This window comes from Eubalaena glacialis, chromosome 17 (assembly GCF_028564815.1).
Source record: "Eubalaena glacialis isolate mEubGla1 chromosome 17, mEubGla1.1.hap2.+ XY, whole genome shotgun sequence".
NCBI lineage: Eukaryota > Metazoa > Chordata > Mammalia > Artiodactyla > Balaenidae > Eubalaena > Eubalaena glacialis.
Window position 1 is genome coordinate 45,370,308 of NC_083732.1, and position 16,863 is coordinate 45,387,170.

The following is a 16,863-nucleotide window of genomic DNA, read 5'->3' on the forward strand; positions in this document are numbered from 1 at the left end:
ACTGAATTATCAATGACTATATAATTTTAGACTCTGGAAAATATAACACTTTAGTTTTCACATAAATATAAGCATTATAATGAAAATTTAGTTTTATTTTCAATGGAAGTGAAGATTTAGACTAAGTTAAATTTAAAACAATGAGTATGATTTTTAACAATACTAAGGTGAAAATAGCATATTTGATTTCCTAGAAAAGAGCAACATTTCTGTTCTGTAGCAAATGTAATGCTAGTTGTCTTGATCTTAAAGAGAACCAGGATTAAATGTGTATGTGTCCCAATACAACCAAAGACCATAAATGCTAAATGCTGAGTTGATCAATATTGTGATTTTTAAGTTTTATTTATTAAATGCAAATAATTTTTGATCATCTGTTACATGCAAGAACTGTGCCAGGCTCTGAGAGGACTGAAAGAGATTAACTTAAATTCTAACATGCATTTATTAAAAATGTGCAGACCACTACACTACTGGAATTACACAAATGAATAAGAACATATTCTCAGGATTTTGTAATCCTTGGTTGGAGTGGGAGTATTTCACCTACATTTACAAAAAATTGGAAAAGATTGGAAAATCTTCAAGTATTTTGTCACCTTAAAACAACAGCAAACCTCATTCTGGTACTAAAATAGGCTTTTAGCACATTTGTTTTAAAAGAAATTCTAGATGAGGTTATATTTTTACAACATCGCCTCTCAAATGAATTTACATATTCTGTATTTTTCATGCAATATAAGAACCAGCAACCACTCAAGCTTCATTCACAGTATTCTATAGGTTGTACGTTAAGTCCAGCTGCATTAGTTGAAATTTCTTCTGCAGAAAGAGTATGTTAACAGATAGATTCTAACATTCTGAAAAGTCATTAATTTTTTTTTGTTTTTGTCTTCTGAATTACTCTGAGCAGTGAATTATTGGAGGGAAAAAACCCATGCTTAAAATTTGTATGGTGCCAGTCTCAGATTTATGCCAAATACCACTCACTATTTAAAAGTGTAGTCCCCTGAAACTGCAGGCCGGATATCACCTCTCTGTCTTCAAAGATTCAAACCAGACTTCAACTTGGGATTTCTCTACAGAGGATTGGCTGCTTCCCAGTTAATGTGAGTTTGAAAAATGTGCATTTCACGAAAACATTATTTTGTAAGCATACATTGTCTCACTTTACCTGCTATTTACTAAAATCAGAGTTTAGCCTTTGGGACTTACCATAAGTTAATCAGTTAAGTTAGTTATGTTGTGTTTAGGCTAATATTCATTACTATCAGAAACAATATTTTTCCTCCAAAGAATACCTCAAGAGTAGAACAGGATAGTAAAGTTGTTTTTTTCTTTTTTTTCAGGGTAATGAATTTTCAAACATTTCCAAGAGTATAATCATCTATTTTAAATACTGTAAATTCTGTTATATCTCACTTGGATAGGTATCTAATAGACAATTATTACTTATCCTTGCATTTAAATTACCACTGAAATTAGAAATAATCTTTATTTTATATGACTGTATTTAACACCAGATGGGAGGGGAAATAACTAAATGAAGATTGTTCACATAAATGTGATAGGAGTGGGGGAAAGCAGTATTTCTTGACATGTGGCATGTCACTCAGGAAAGTAAAAGACCCATCATATCCAAAATGCCAGCTTGGATATTCTCTTGCCACCCACTTCACAAACAGACATACCACATGGCATTAAATGCTGCAACCTTTCCTAAAAATGCCACTTGGATTTGTCCACTGTGGTGAGTGTATAGGAACTCTTGGTCTGTCTCTTAAGTTTGTGATTTCAAGGGGAAGAATCCAGGAAATAACACTGGTTAAATTTTGCCCTCAGATGTTTGGCATAAATGATCTGTGAGGATACTGGAACTTTTGGCTGTTTTCACACTGATGAAATAAGTTATGCTACTTGAAAAAATTCTACAGAACATAATGCTACACAACCACATTCAACTATCTGCAAAAGTCTCAAAGACTATCTAGGATATTTATCAATACTTTCTTCTCTTGGAGAGTATGGAAACAATCTTAACATTTTATTTACTCTTTATAAATACAATGTATTTACTATGAAACACCTTATACACATGTTGCAAGCTATTCATTTTCTATACATATTTATGTAAGGTAGTAACTAACAACTCTGCTGTGGACACATATTTTTCCATTTTCTAATCTTTATGTATTCATGTGTTATAAAATTATTTAAAAATTCCATTACCAGTAAAAAATACTGAATACATTAGTTGTTATACTCCAACAAATGTAAAATACCTTGAAAAATCATATAAACAAAAAACTCCATATGTGAGTAATATAAGACATATATTTTCTTCTATTACTTTTCATGAAAGGGTTCTAATTGATTTAATTCCCAAGAGACAATATACAATTTTGTAAAACAAGTTTGTATTGTTCAGATATAAGAGACAACCCAAGAAAATGACTTAATTGATTTAATTCCCAAGAGACAAAATACAATTTTGTAAAACAAGTTTGTATTGTTCAGATATAAGAGACAACCCAAGAAAATGACTCTGAGTAGGTAGGACTTCTGCTATTACCCTTGTGTGAAAAAGACTGCACAATTAGACAACAGATTGCTACATATCTCCTTAACAAGAAGGGCAAACTGATACTGCAAGCAGCCAGGACAACATAATTAAAATAGAATTCCAAGTTTATATTAATAGAGTAATAAGTTAATTAAAATCAAGATCAACTGAACTTTCTATTTACACCAGTTCAGACAGCCCAAGAGGAAAGCAACTCTATTTTAGAGACATATGTGACTCTTTGAGCTTCTGTCATCCAGGTGCCATTTCTGATGGAGCACATGTGCACTGAACAGTTGGCAAAGAAGGAAAAAGATTACTGTAGATGTATGTGCAGATTGTCTCTCTAATGATATAAACTACGTCTGGAAAGAAAGCAGGGCTTCTCGGTAAAATGAAAAATTTCCCATGACTTTTCATTCCTTCTTAGGCTCTGAATGTGACTAGAGAATGTTTCTGTAAATGAGGATATATACTTTTACTTAGAATGTATATGGAACAAAAATAGATTTAGTAATCTGTAAGTGATGGAGTTATACACATAAATTGCCTAAGACATCTGAAGAATTTAGGATCTGTTTTTCACTTTATCTAAATGTACCATGAATAGGTTGCCTGTCAAAGTAGAAAGATTTATAAAAGTATCTGGTAGCACACATACTACATTACTAGGTAAGGTTCTTTTCTTGATATCCTATGCAACATTTTAAAAGATATTTCTACAAACTGAAAATACCAGCAGAAAAAAATCAAGATCTTGCTGTCTCAGTACTTCAGAAAGTATTGGTCCCTAGAGGTGCTTTTATAAAATTATATCCTTTTCATGCATTGATTGCTGCTCAACTAATCTTCATCTGGTTCCAGATCAGGGTCGACATCTGTGGACAGTCTGAGATAAAAGAAAGCATAGAAAGCCAGTAGGAGGGCCAATATAGCTGCAAGTAGAAGGCCAACTTCCTGAGGAAGGAAAAAAAAAGTAGATTTGAAATTCATGAAATGAGGTTGGTTAACGTTATCAGCTTCACGAGATAAAAAACCACAGTCTAGAATTAATAATCACATTCTTTTTGTTTAACACTTCCTGTCATTAAGCAAAGAAACTTTTGTGCTTGACAATACCTAATATAATGGCAGGTACATCAGTGGGTATAATAATAGATGTATATTATTATTTTTATTTAAATTTGTGTTTTTCTCATAGTAAAATTAACATTTATAATTTTAATATATTTTCATAGTTTGGATATCAAACTGTTGGATGTAAGCAATGTAGTTTGTGCCTACACAGTTTATCTTTCTCTATTTGAGAAAGAAATAACATTTGAGAAAGAAATAACATTATTTCTTGCTTCAATACATTTATTATTAGCTATAGCATTTGGACACAGATTCTTTTTTAAATTATCATTCCTTTTCTAATAGGAAGAAACTATTATAACCAGTTTCTAGATTATGTCTCTGTAAACATCCTTATTAAATATTATTTTTTTAAACTCATTTTTAAATTCTAAATTCTATAGTTTACAATGTGGCAGAACAAAACTAAGTACTCTTGGCTCATGAGGCATGATATGATATAATTAACACAACTATGAAGGATGGTCCTGGATACTTCATTTGGTGTTTTGATATGGATTATATTAATCAATTATGTTGAAATAATAGCCAAAAAATTAACACATATCCAATGGCAAAAATCATATTATTTTTCAAAGTCTATAAACTTATATATATATATATATATATATATATATATATACACACACACACACACATACCATGAAGGAATTTTCTCAATATTAACATATCATTTGGCTAAACAGAAAGAAGAATAAATAGTGCCAGTACAGTATCCTAAAGGGCTTAAATATTCCCTTGTAATTCCCACTTGCATATCACACCCCTTCCTGACATTATTTTATGGAGAAGCAATTTATTTGCACTTACACAAATGTAGTTTACATTTCAAAAGAATGCAAAATTAATAATTCAACATATGCTACCTAATAAACTTTAAAAACATTAAAATAAATTTGGTTTATAATCAACATGTAATTTTTACCTGGGTGTTGAAATTACAAATGGACATTTTATACAGATTTTTAGCTTTATAATTATATTTTTTTAGATTTGCAAACTATAAAAATAAATATTAATAAAAAACATGGGGTTGAAAGATTTAGTGTCAACTATTTTTGTAAGATTTGATTTCTCAATCTACTCTATCAATATAATGTCAAATTAAAGTGAATTTTTCTCTGTTGCAGTTGGAATACTTTGGCATCTCAAAAGGGCATGGCAGCATCAGACAGGTTTCATTTATTTTCTTGTATCCACAGCTGTGCTCCCAGACCCATCTGGTTACACAGCTACTAATTTTAAGAGGATGTAATAAACAAGTGACACACAACTGCAAACTCCATCTGTTCTGTACAGTGGACAAAAAACTGTTCAACAGCAGTCACCATTCCCATAAGCTTAACACAAGACTAAAGTTTTTACTCTTGATTAGAGTCTGTGATTCTCGTCTCATTGATAATCACCTCTAATTGCTATTTTTCAACTCCTTCCTATCCTTTCAAACAGCCCTGTATCATCTTCATTGTACATTTTCAGAATATTCAGAGGCATGAAAAAGGGGTTTAAGGGTAGGAAGCAGAGAACATTCATAGAATACAACTTCAGAAGATCCATTAATTCAATTAAGTCTATTCAACATACTATGGTGTGGGGAGTGAGGCTTCCGAAGTATTGGACGAGGAGGTACAGCAAATCATTTGTTTCAGAATGTCCCTATTCTGTTAAGGAGATAAGTATTGTGGGGATTGCATGCTTGGAGGGTTAAAACTATGGTAAAATTTGAAAATACTGCTTTCAGAATTCTGGTCACACTAACCATAACTTAGAGACCTACAGGCATTTATGACTCTCCCCACCCTTGGCCATTTTTAGTTTTAGATCAGAAATAACAAAGAGAACAAAAATAATGCTTCCAGCTGGCTCATCCCAAGGGGTTGTTAGCAGGATCTGGTTGCCATTTGAATATTTTATTTATGTAACAGATAAATCAAATTTCTGATCCTTATTTTTTATTATAATCACTTGTTTCAAATAAACTACTTAATAAACAAATATAGATTATCTTTTTCCTTCTAAATACTAGGAAACACAGGTATTTGCATTCTAAAAAATTTTTCCCTGATGTTGCAACTCTTGAAAAATAATCTTCAAATTGAACAGCAACCAAATAGTAAATATTAGTTGTGCAAATATTTTTTTTAGGTGGTACTCATTACTGGGTCATAAATTATGACATTTTGTTTATATTGGTAAAAGACACGAACTAAAAATAGCACCTCAATAGAAATAATTCCACATTTTGAAGAAGTGATATTCATATCTTATTCTGAATCATTACTGTTCCCTGAAATTTTCTATCACTAAACATACATTTATAAAAAAAAGCACTAGAAGCCCCTGAGGGTAAGTACCCTACTGTGTAATTTTTATATCTCTAATCCATGATTTCTCAATCATGCGATTTCTTGTAGAAATTCCTCCAAGACAATTTTGTCTTATTCATCATTTTTTCCACAGGTTCTACAACATTGTAATGCTCATAGCAATTTCTAAATAAATGAAGGATTGAGTCAGATTTATATAATTTATGTACAAGGTATATTAAAATTATGTAATGTTTTGAAAACTTTACAGCAATAATATCCATAATACTATCTTCACAGCAAAACTAAAAACATTTTGTAATACGTAGTATAGTCACACAAAGCAGACTTAGTTGAAGTAGGGGATCTTTAGGCCAATGACAAACATCCAAGGACAGTCTTATTTATGCAAACCAGTAATAGCTAATTCAAAGAAATATTTATGTTAAGTGTATTATTTAAATCTTCTGACTATACTGTGAGGTAAATGGCATAAAATCCATTTTACAAATGTGCCAGTTTAGACTCAGCTAGATCATTGTAACAGTAAGAGGAGTCATGTGATTCTAGGCCTCTTTCGTGTTCAGTTTTATCATTGCTGTTATTTTTCTATTCCTTGCAGCTGTTCATATTTTCTGTAGATTTAAATTATTTTAAGAGCATAGCAATGATTCATTCTAAAAAATAAGTAGTAAAGTGATAAAATATTATAACATTATGGTCATCCTGTATTAACTAGATAAGAGTCAAACATGTTTGATGTTCATTAATCCTTAGTTGCTTCTCTGACATTATCAACATGGATAAAATCACTCACTGGGGAAATTAAATAGCATTAAATGGCAATTGCTGAAAGAAACTTCGTTATTTAAAATACTATGCTAAAATGACAAGGCAATCAAAGTTTGACAGGGCAAACTAATTAGTATGCCAGATTTGAAATGTAAAACACCTCCATGGTTCTGATTCTAAAAAGTTTCCTATTATTTTAATGGGCTCTTTACATAAATTTTCAAGCAAAGTAAACAGTGTTTAAAGATAAGGTTTTTGTTTTTCACAGGTTTGCAAATCAAAATGGTATGCTAGTTTATTAAAAAGGAGCTGTTTTTGATGTCAGAAACTTTTCTGTACATACTTTAAATCATAAATGAAATCTAAGAACAATGTTTTTCTCATAAAAGATAAACAAATTCTATATTGTTTTTAAAAAGACATTAGATTGCACTATAAGGTAGACTTATACTAGGAATATGGTTATTTCCTCAAGTTAAAACCATAGCAAAAATGATAAGAGCAAATGAAATAGAGGATATATACAGGAAAGTGGTATATATCAATAAATGCATGGCTGCACTATTTTTCAAATTCTAATTTGCAGCTGCTCATTATACTGTGCCACAAGTGGAGTGTGCTACCCCAATATTCTTCTAACAAGACAAAAACAAAGCCCTGTATTGTGAAAGATAAAAATAAGTGACATATTGCTTTCCTGGAAAATGACAGACAGTGCTCTCATTACAAGAGACAATCATCAGGTAACTAACTGCAAAATAAGAAACTAACCACTGGTTTTAGAAAGTTTGTGTCATGGAAATAATTTTAAAGATGAATGAAATTTCACATGAAATTAGAAGAAACTTCAAAAGATTAATCATCTCTCTTTCAAACAAAAAGGCAATTCACTTTTTTTTTTTTTTTTTTTTCCTTTAAAAACTGACACACAGCACTAACTGAGGAGATTGTGCTGTGAAAACATACCACAGTACACAGCAATGCTTGATCAAAATCAGTAAGCAGGAGTAAAAAGAAAGCAGTGTTTCGTGATCATAATAGCAAATTCTGGAAGACAACCAAATATATCATCTGGCAGTTCAACAGCTGTTACAGCTTGGTAGTAATACCTTGGCATTTGCTATAAGCTATAACTTAGAAAAATTGATTTTTCATCTGCCAGATAAAACCCAAAATCTCCTTTTAACATTTTAATATTTAAATAAAATATATGTACTAGTCACTTTACTTTTGCACATTTGACAGTAGAGCCGTCAAATTAATTTTTCTATTTATAGTTTAATTTTACTCTAAACACTTGGCAGAGTTGACATGGGTAATAATGTAAATGTAATTTTGTTGAACTTCATTGTGCTAGCACATTGGATTAACATCTGCTAACATCATTCTCAGTTGCTTTTATCCCTCTTAAGCAGTTAAAACACTGGTTTTCTAAAAGAACAAGTTTGGGAACATCATTAGAATTTCATCATAGAGAGTACTGACAACAAAAATAATACATGTGTAAAATTACATATATTAACGATCTAAGTATATACAATTATAATTAAAAGTTAAACAACCATAACATGAAACTTATTGCAAGTGAGAAAAGTTTTTGATCCAGGCCACATATATCGCTGAAGTGTTTGAACAATAAATACAGTAGCTAGAGAAAAAGTAAGTTGCAACTTTAAGTGTAACTGTTTCTCTTAAGTGACATTAGGTCTTATTCTAAGACCTAATAAAATCTTAGAATGGGAAGGATGTTTCTCATTAAGTAAATTCTCTTTAAAAGCCTTTGATCCTGGCATTTGACTTAGATTTTGAAATGTCATAAAACATTTAGAATTCAACATTTATGCAATCCAGTTTTAGAAAATGAGATGGCATGCAATATAACAAATTTTAAAGTTATCAAATACAGGTACCTTTATGCCTATTGCTGTTTTCTTTGCTTCTGCTTTTAATTTGGTTGCTCGTAAAATAGGTTTGTTTTTTTTATAATCCTGTTTACCTAGAAAGAATAATTTCAGACAATGAGCTATAATTTAAGTTTAACAGCCATCTGAAATGTCAAAGAACCTTTAAATAGAGTAAAACTGGGAGACAAAGTTGCAAAGTAATTCCCAGTTATGGAAACCATAAACTGATCACCCTAAGGTCAATTTTTCCTTCTCTCTTACTTTTTCAGGAAGAAGATTTGACAGACATCTTTGATTTGCTGTGCAGTGAATATCAACAAAGATAAAAAAATTCTTCTAGAGAATAAGATGTTTAAAGCAAAGACAGTAAACCTTTAGAAGCATTTGGAGACAAATGCGGAAATAAATGAAATTACATAAGAGTCCATTAAATAGGTAAGGTTAACTCTGTCTTCATAATTGAAGAATAACAGTTCATTAGAAATTTATTTTATTATGGATATATTAAGTATTCAATAATCAATCTGAGAAGTATCCTCAAAGTTTCTCTAAGTAAGAAACTAAAGACTGATCTGTAAAAAATTAACTTTCAGTTGCTGAATTCTTTAGAAAAAAGTATTTAACTTTTGTTTGCTCTCTGCGGAGGAGAGAATAAATATGGCTAGATAAATGATGTAGGATAGCTATATTTAGACATTAGTTTCAATGTTCTTTACCACATTTAACAACCAAAAATGAACAAAACTGAGTTAGTGTCACCAAATGTGCTTTTTTTGTGTATACCACCTGGTGACCCCACTAATGAGTAACAAAAGAGCTATTACACACCCTGTGAGGAAAACAGATTTAACAATAACAACAACAAAAGCATTGACTAGAATAATATACTTTTTTTGCTAACCAAACTGTTAGCTAAGAATTGGGTCAAATGAGTCTCAAATATAATCATATGTCACTCTGAGTAGGAGTTAACATTTGACCATATCATCTCTTCAACTATTTTATATTCTCCTATTTGGCCTTGTTGTTTCCATTTTATTCCCTTTCCTTTCAATGATCAATTACTTTCCAAAAACTTATCCCTGTAGTCTATCAAAATAATACAACTGCTAACTTTAATTTCCACATCTTCCTCACACTGAAGTAAATCTGAAAGCAGTTTATCTAAAGTATACCATCAAAATTTAATGTGCAATATATTTTTTAATGTGTTTGCTAATGATTCAAAAGTACCTTTAAAATTCTATGTAGATTTTTAGAATTAGAAATGCCAGGGAGAAGTGAGACAAATGGATGGGAGGATGAAGAAATGCTATATCTGTGTTCATTAGACACATAAAAGTATTTATTTGGCTGAAGAGCTATTTTTTTTTTTAAGAAGTGTGTATGCTATTTCCTTAACTTCAATGGTATAGCAGTCATTCTGGATCTATGAGCATGCAGCAGCTTAATAAATATTATTTGATGATGGGGTTTAATGATCCAGAAATGAGCCAATTGTAAAAATGTATATCAAATGATCTAAATTTAAATTATGGAATGAACAAATACAGAAAAATATTACTCTGACCCATTTTAAATTAGCAACATTTAATTTTGCTGAAAAAATCTTGACAAGTGTTCACTCTGATTTCACACCTCAACAGTCAAACTATTCATGTCATTATTCCTGCTGAGATATAAACAGTTCAGAGCAATGAAACTGGTGACACATCAAATGTCTCCACTCAGGGTTACAAAGCAAATTTCTAATGAGAATCTAAAAAGAAATTTCAATATTATAGATTTGAAGCCAAGAAGTCATTTCTTAAGGTATATATGCCCTATAATAAACTCTGGGTGCAACGGGGACAAAATAAACAACAAAAAAAGATTATCTTAACCAATCTGTTTTTGTAGACATATGCAATATTCTGGATGATATGTCTGTCATAAAGCAGATTCAAATATGCTTAAAAGAGTCAATGTTAAAGTGAGATTTTATCATTCTACTTCACTTGCCATTGGTTAAATAATGTGCTCTATTTCAATTTAAGTCCTATAATCTCTTAAAGAATAATACTTCTAAATTTATATTAAAGTTGATATGAACATTTGAAGCAGTATTTATAATAAATAGACAGTTTTAAAAATTATTACACACCTCATACTTCTCCAAAAAGTGCATCTGTCATTAATGTAGCATTCTCCTTGCTGACTATGATATCCAAAAGTATATATTGCAAAACGTGATTTCAGTCTACTAAGTGAAAATGTTTACAGGGGCATTTGTTAAGTTCTTTATAACTAAAACCAGATCTCTCCATTATACCCAAAAAGATATTTAACATTTTAATTTTTTATGGCTTCAAGAAAAATACCTATACCCACATGATTGTAAAAAAAAATATAAAATAAGAAGCGCCTGCCTTCTGAGTACTTACACCCAGGAAAAAACACATTTATGTAATCTAGATTTTATATGTAGACAGCTTTTTAAATACAACTGGATATGATTTTGGTTATATCAATAATACAACAACAAAAGTAGCAATTTAGCAATTGCTTATTACATTTTATATGAGAGAAATTCAAGCCTATGAAGCCAATATGGGGCCTCAATCATCTCGTTTCTCTCTTCTCAATTATACCATTCACCACAGTTCTGTATTTTAATTTCCTATGACATAGTTTAAGTAATAAAAGCTTTCTCCCCCATCTCCACACTTTCTGATGGACTGATTTATGCTTCCTCCCTCCAATATGATCCTATTATATTATTTCATTATATTTTATTTTTTACTTATACAGTGAATATAACATTTTCTTTCCTTTTGGTATACAGTTCTATGAATTTTAATGCTTATGTATAGATCATGTAATTACTACTATAATCAGGATATAGAAAAGTTATATCATTTCAAAAAACTCCCTGGCACTAACTTTCTAAACTCACCCTCCTTCCTACCATAATTCCTGGCAACCACTGATATATTGTCCATTTCTATAGCTTTGTCTTTTCAATAATGCAGCAATAATGTGACAAGGGCTTCTTTTATTCAGCATAAGGCCTTTAAATTTCACCCAAGTTGTATGTATCAGCATTTTATTCTTCGCTATTGCTGGTTAGTATTCCATTATAGGAAGGTACCAGAACTTGTTTATCCATTCACTCATTGAAGTACATTTGGGTTATGTCCAGTGTTTGGTAAGTATGACAAGAGCTACTATAAACACAGGTATGCAGGTTTTCATGTGAACATAAGTTTTCATTTATCTAGGGTAAGATTGCTGAGTCATATGGTAAGTATATATTTAACTTTGTAAGAAATTGCCAAACCATTTTTCAGAGTGTTTGCATTCCCACCAGCAACGAATAAGAGTTCTGATTAGCTTCGCATCATCACTAGCATTTGGTATTATTGTATCTAGGTTATCTAATTTTTTAGTGTACAATTGTTCATAGTATTCTCTTATAATCCATGTTATATGTGTAAGGTTGATAGTAGTGTACACTGTTTTATTACCGGTATTAGTAATTTGTTCTTTTTTTTTTTTCCATAGTCTTAACTACAGGTTTTTCAATTTCATCGATCTTTCTAAATAACACATTTTGGGTTTTGTCGATTTTTTTCTACCATTTTTCTGTTTTGTATTTTGTTTATTTCCACTCTAATCTTTCTTATTTCCTTCCCTCAGATAGCTTTGAGTTTAGTTTGCTCTTTTTTTTCTAATTTTTTTAGATAGAAATTTAGGTTATTGATTTGAAACCTTTCTTCTTTATTAATATAGTCATTAACAGGTATAAATCTCCATCTAAGTACTGCTTTATCATCATTTCATAAGTCAGCAAGGAGAAGAAGAAAGTTATACACAAAAACACTTGTAGATATATTTACCTATGCAGTTACTTTTACTGGTGTTAACTTATTTTTTCTGTTTGTGGATTCTAGTAACTGCCTTATGTACTTTCATTTTAGCCTGGAGGACTTCTTTTAGTGTTTCTTATAGGGAAGGTGTACTATTGACAAATTTTCTGGTTTTGTTTACCCAAGAACATCTTGATTTCTCGCTTTTTTGAAGGACAGTTGTGCTAGATGTAGAATTTTTGGTTGACGCTCTTTTGCTTTCATCACATCATATATAATGAATTACTTTTTACTTTCTGCTTTCAAGATTTACTCTTTATGTTTGACTTTCAGCAGTTTGACTATGATGTGGCCAGGTGTGGATCTTTGAGTTTATCCTTCTCAAAATTTTGTGAGGTTCTTGGATATACAAATTAAAGTTTTTCATCATATTTCAAGAAGGTTTTTATCTTTTAAATATTCTTGTGACACTCTCTCTTCCTTTTCTCATTCTGGAACTATTATTATGCATAGACTGGTATGCTAGATAGAGTCCTATAGGCATCTATGGCTCTGTTCATTTTTTGTCATATCTCATTCATTATTTTTTATTCATGTTCCTCAGACTGGATAATCTCAGTTAACCTCTCTTCATGTTCCCTGTTTCTCCTATAAGTTCAAATCTACTGTGAAGCCCTTCTAGTGAAATTTTTATCTTGGTTATTATATTTTTTGAAGTCCAGAATTTCTATTTTTTATATACATAATTTACATTTATATAATAATATTTTCTATTTGTTGATACATCATTCTCATACTTTAATTCTTTAGACATGGTTTTCTTTATTTTTTGAACATATTTTAAATGGCTGATTTAAAGTCTTTGTCTAGTAAGTCCAAGGTCTGAACTTGCTATTCTTTTTCTGTGTATGGACTGTAATTTGCTGATTTTTTGGTGTGTTTCATAATTTTGTAGAAAACAGTTTTCTACAAAATAACGTTATTTAGCAACAGTTAAATAACATAATATGGCAACTCTGCCAAACAGATCTTCCCTAGGATTTGTTGTTGCTGCTCTTTGTTCTTCTTTTGTTGGTGTTACTGTTTGTTTGTTTAGTGACTTTTATGGTCTAATTCTGTAGAGTCTGTATTCTTTGTTATATGGAGTCACTTAGCTTAATGTTCATCTAATAACTGGACAGGTATTTTCTTAAATGTCTTTAACCAATAAATCTTCCAGGTTTGTTGAACAGGTGTTCCATACTTTGACAGGACTTTATAGTTCTGCGTTAGCCTTCACTTCCTGCTAGCTTCCTCAAGGTCAGCAAAAAGTGAGAGCTTATGGCCTTTCCAGGTCTTTACTGGACATGGCATAGTCCTGCACAGGTTCATGACTTTCTAGATTCCCGAGAATCTATGTCAGGGATTTAAAAAGGCACTATGAACATCTCATTGCCCAGTTTTAAAAACAATTTTAGGTCAGCCTTATGCTAGCCCCAACTAGTAATGCTGCCTCAGGTAGTCGTGACGTTAAATGCTTGCCACTGATTGTTTTTGCCAAATGCCATCAGGAAAGGACTCTTCACACAGAATGAGCTCTAAGTCAGGTCAAATAAAGACAACTTCTGAGAATGGGGATTTTCAGTGAGCTCCCAGATACGTCAAATAGTGACAGTTCTCAGAGGATGGGATTTGGGGTAGCTCCAAACCCATTCTGCCTCTCCAGTGACTGCAGGCTGCTGTTTTTCATGATTACTATTGTTGCAAAGCTGAGGAGAGGAAGATAGGATTAAGGCAAGTTGAACAAAACAAAGCTTGATGTTCTTACTCAGAGTTAGCTGTTTTTCTCAAATAAACACTCTTTGCACTGTTTTAAATTTTTTGAAAATTTGTAGATTTCTGAAAAAGTTGATTTTGACAATTTTTTGTCATTCTTCTTGCTTTTATGGAAGAGCAGACTTTTGAGGTCCTTACTTTCCATTCAAGACTTTTGAGGTCCTTACTTTCCATTTCCTTTTACCTTTAATCTCATTATATTTGAAGTGAATTTCTTATCTACAGCCTATATTTATGTCAGTTTATAAAATTTCAACCTGAAAATCCTCTGTCCTTTCATTGGTATGTTTAAACATATACATTTAATGAAACTATTAATGTATTTTTATTTAGGTCTACCATTTTATCTTTGTTTTCTTTTTGTTTGCTTTGATTTGTTTCTGTTTCACTTTTCATGCCTTTTTAAGTTATTTGAACATTTTTTAATATTTTGTTTAAATCATATATTGTATTTTGATATATCTCTTAGAATAATGTTTCAATAGTTTCCCAAGAGATTACAAAATATACATTTAACTTTTAAGAGTCTAATTCAAATCAATATTTTATTGAATTTCCTATTTTTAAAGATATTCTACATTTAAAAAAAATTTAACATGCACAATCCAATACATTTCACATTCTAATATAATGGAAACAAGCAGTACATTGCTTTGCAGTGCTAGTTTTACTAGTTGTTGTTTATCTCTTCTGACTTTGTTGTACTTATATTTGATCTTCTTGGACATGTGTCATAGGTTAGGAAAGTTGTTTCTATACAGTTGACTTTTAATAATTCAGGACTTTAAATGTCCACAGACAAAGAATTATACACGTGAATATACTATTGTAGCACAGATGCATTTTCCTTAAAAATGCTAGACAAGATACTGGTGTTCCTATTTGATGCATGTTTTTATTATAGCTTAACTGTTTTGCAATAAAAAGTGAAAGGCACATGCATAGTTAGAAGGACTATTATACTTTGGTTACTGAAACTTTATATTCATGATAAAAACTGCAGGTTGTCCTTAGATAATACCTGTGTTTTAGTTCTGGAATAACATTTCTAACTACTCTTCTCTAGAGTTTTGTGTTCAGTTTAGTTGAAGAGTATCCTTAAATTGCTAGATCTGTACTATTAAAAAGTTACATTAATATTTTAACTATTAATTTGTATTAATAGAATTTTCTTGATACCGTAAAACCAAAACAAAGTACAGGAATAAAACAAAGTTCAGGTTGATAAATGATGACAAATGTCACTCTTAATCCTCAATCTCAATTACCTTCATCAAAACAGCCATAACATTCTGTTTGATTTTCTCTAAAATAACTACATATTATATCTTAAACTTATGAGACATATTTATAATAATGAAATGCCACCTTTTGTATGTTTAAAATAAAGTTGCAAAATTAATATTCTAGTAAAAATTCCATGATATGGAAAACTGTTTTTATGGCTTAGTAAGAATATAGATTCTATTATCCATTATGTATAGGTCTTAATAATAAATATATATTTAGATGACTGCGCTATTAATATTGCCAATACAAATAGAAAATTTCTCTGAAATCATGACATTGAAAGTTAAAATTCCTTCAATACAATTTGAGATTCTTAATAGAGAGTGTGTGTTTCTGTCAATATCTCATTATAAAGCTTCTCCCTTTGCATGTAAAATCCAAGATCATTTTGGGGAAGAAATATAAAAGGCCTTCCCCAAATATGTTAATGATACAGTTAAGTAAGGCACTTGGAACAATAAAACATATTAACTTTCATGTTAATGCCTGGACTTACCATAACTTATATAAGGGAAAAATACACTTAGAATGTGTGAACTTTGCTATTTATTCTATAATAGAATTTAGTAATTTTTTTTTCAAAATTAATCTGGACTTAATGCTGAAAACTGGGCATTTCAAAATAAGAAACATTAAAACTTGCATTTTCACACAGGAAATCTGTATTATAAAATTGCTCTTTGAACAAATATTAGCAACTGATTATCAAACCTCTATGAGTATATACACATAGTTATTGAGTACATTGTGTAATCTCTGACATAAGGTTACTTTGGCTAGCAAGTAACAAAATATTGTTATCCATAAGGAAACAAAAAAGTTACACCTATGTGTTTATATATCTATATATAGATGTATTATTACTACTATTATTATTATTAGTTTCACCTGTATCCAAGCTCTTAATTGCATGAGACATTATTTTTTATGGTTAGCAGATAGAGTTGCTAGAATCTCTGAGAATAGTATTGTAAGTAGTATAACATCAGGACATATAACCAATTATAATTTTTCTTAGTTAACCTTGTGCCTAAGCATAACTGAAAATGTTCACTTATTGTCATAAGAATTCTTATATCTTATTTTCTTAAACAGTGCTTTCATTCATTCATTAAAAATTATTGAGCACTTACACTATATAGAAACAGTGTTCAAGGTACTGAAAATAAAATAGTTTGGCAAAACAGACCAAATGCCTATTATCTTGA

General features: G+C 30.6%; 1 protein-coding gene across 5 annotated transcripts in view; it reads right to left on the reverse strand.

Annotated features, from left to right (window-relative positions):
* Window positions 1–2,420: 2,420 nt before the first annotated feature.
* The window catches only part of TRIQK (triple QxxK/R motif containing), a 90,839-nt gene continuing 76,396 nt past the window's right edge, over window positions 2,421–16,863 (reverse strand). For all 5 annotated transcript variants that reach the window (XM_061171803.1, XM_061171801.1, XM_061171802.1 and 2 more), the window contains 2 exons: window positions 8,709–8,794; window positions 2,421–3,520 (listed from right to left, as the gene is read on the reverse strand). In XM_061171803.1, coding sequence (XP_061027786.1) covers window positions 3,407–3,520; window positions 8,709–8,794 — 200 coding nt within the window. In that variant the 3' untranslated portion in view covers window positions 2,421–3,406. The remainder of the gene's footprint in view (window positions 3,521–8,708; window positions 8,795–16,863) is intronic.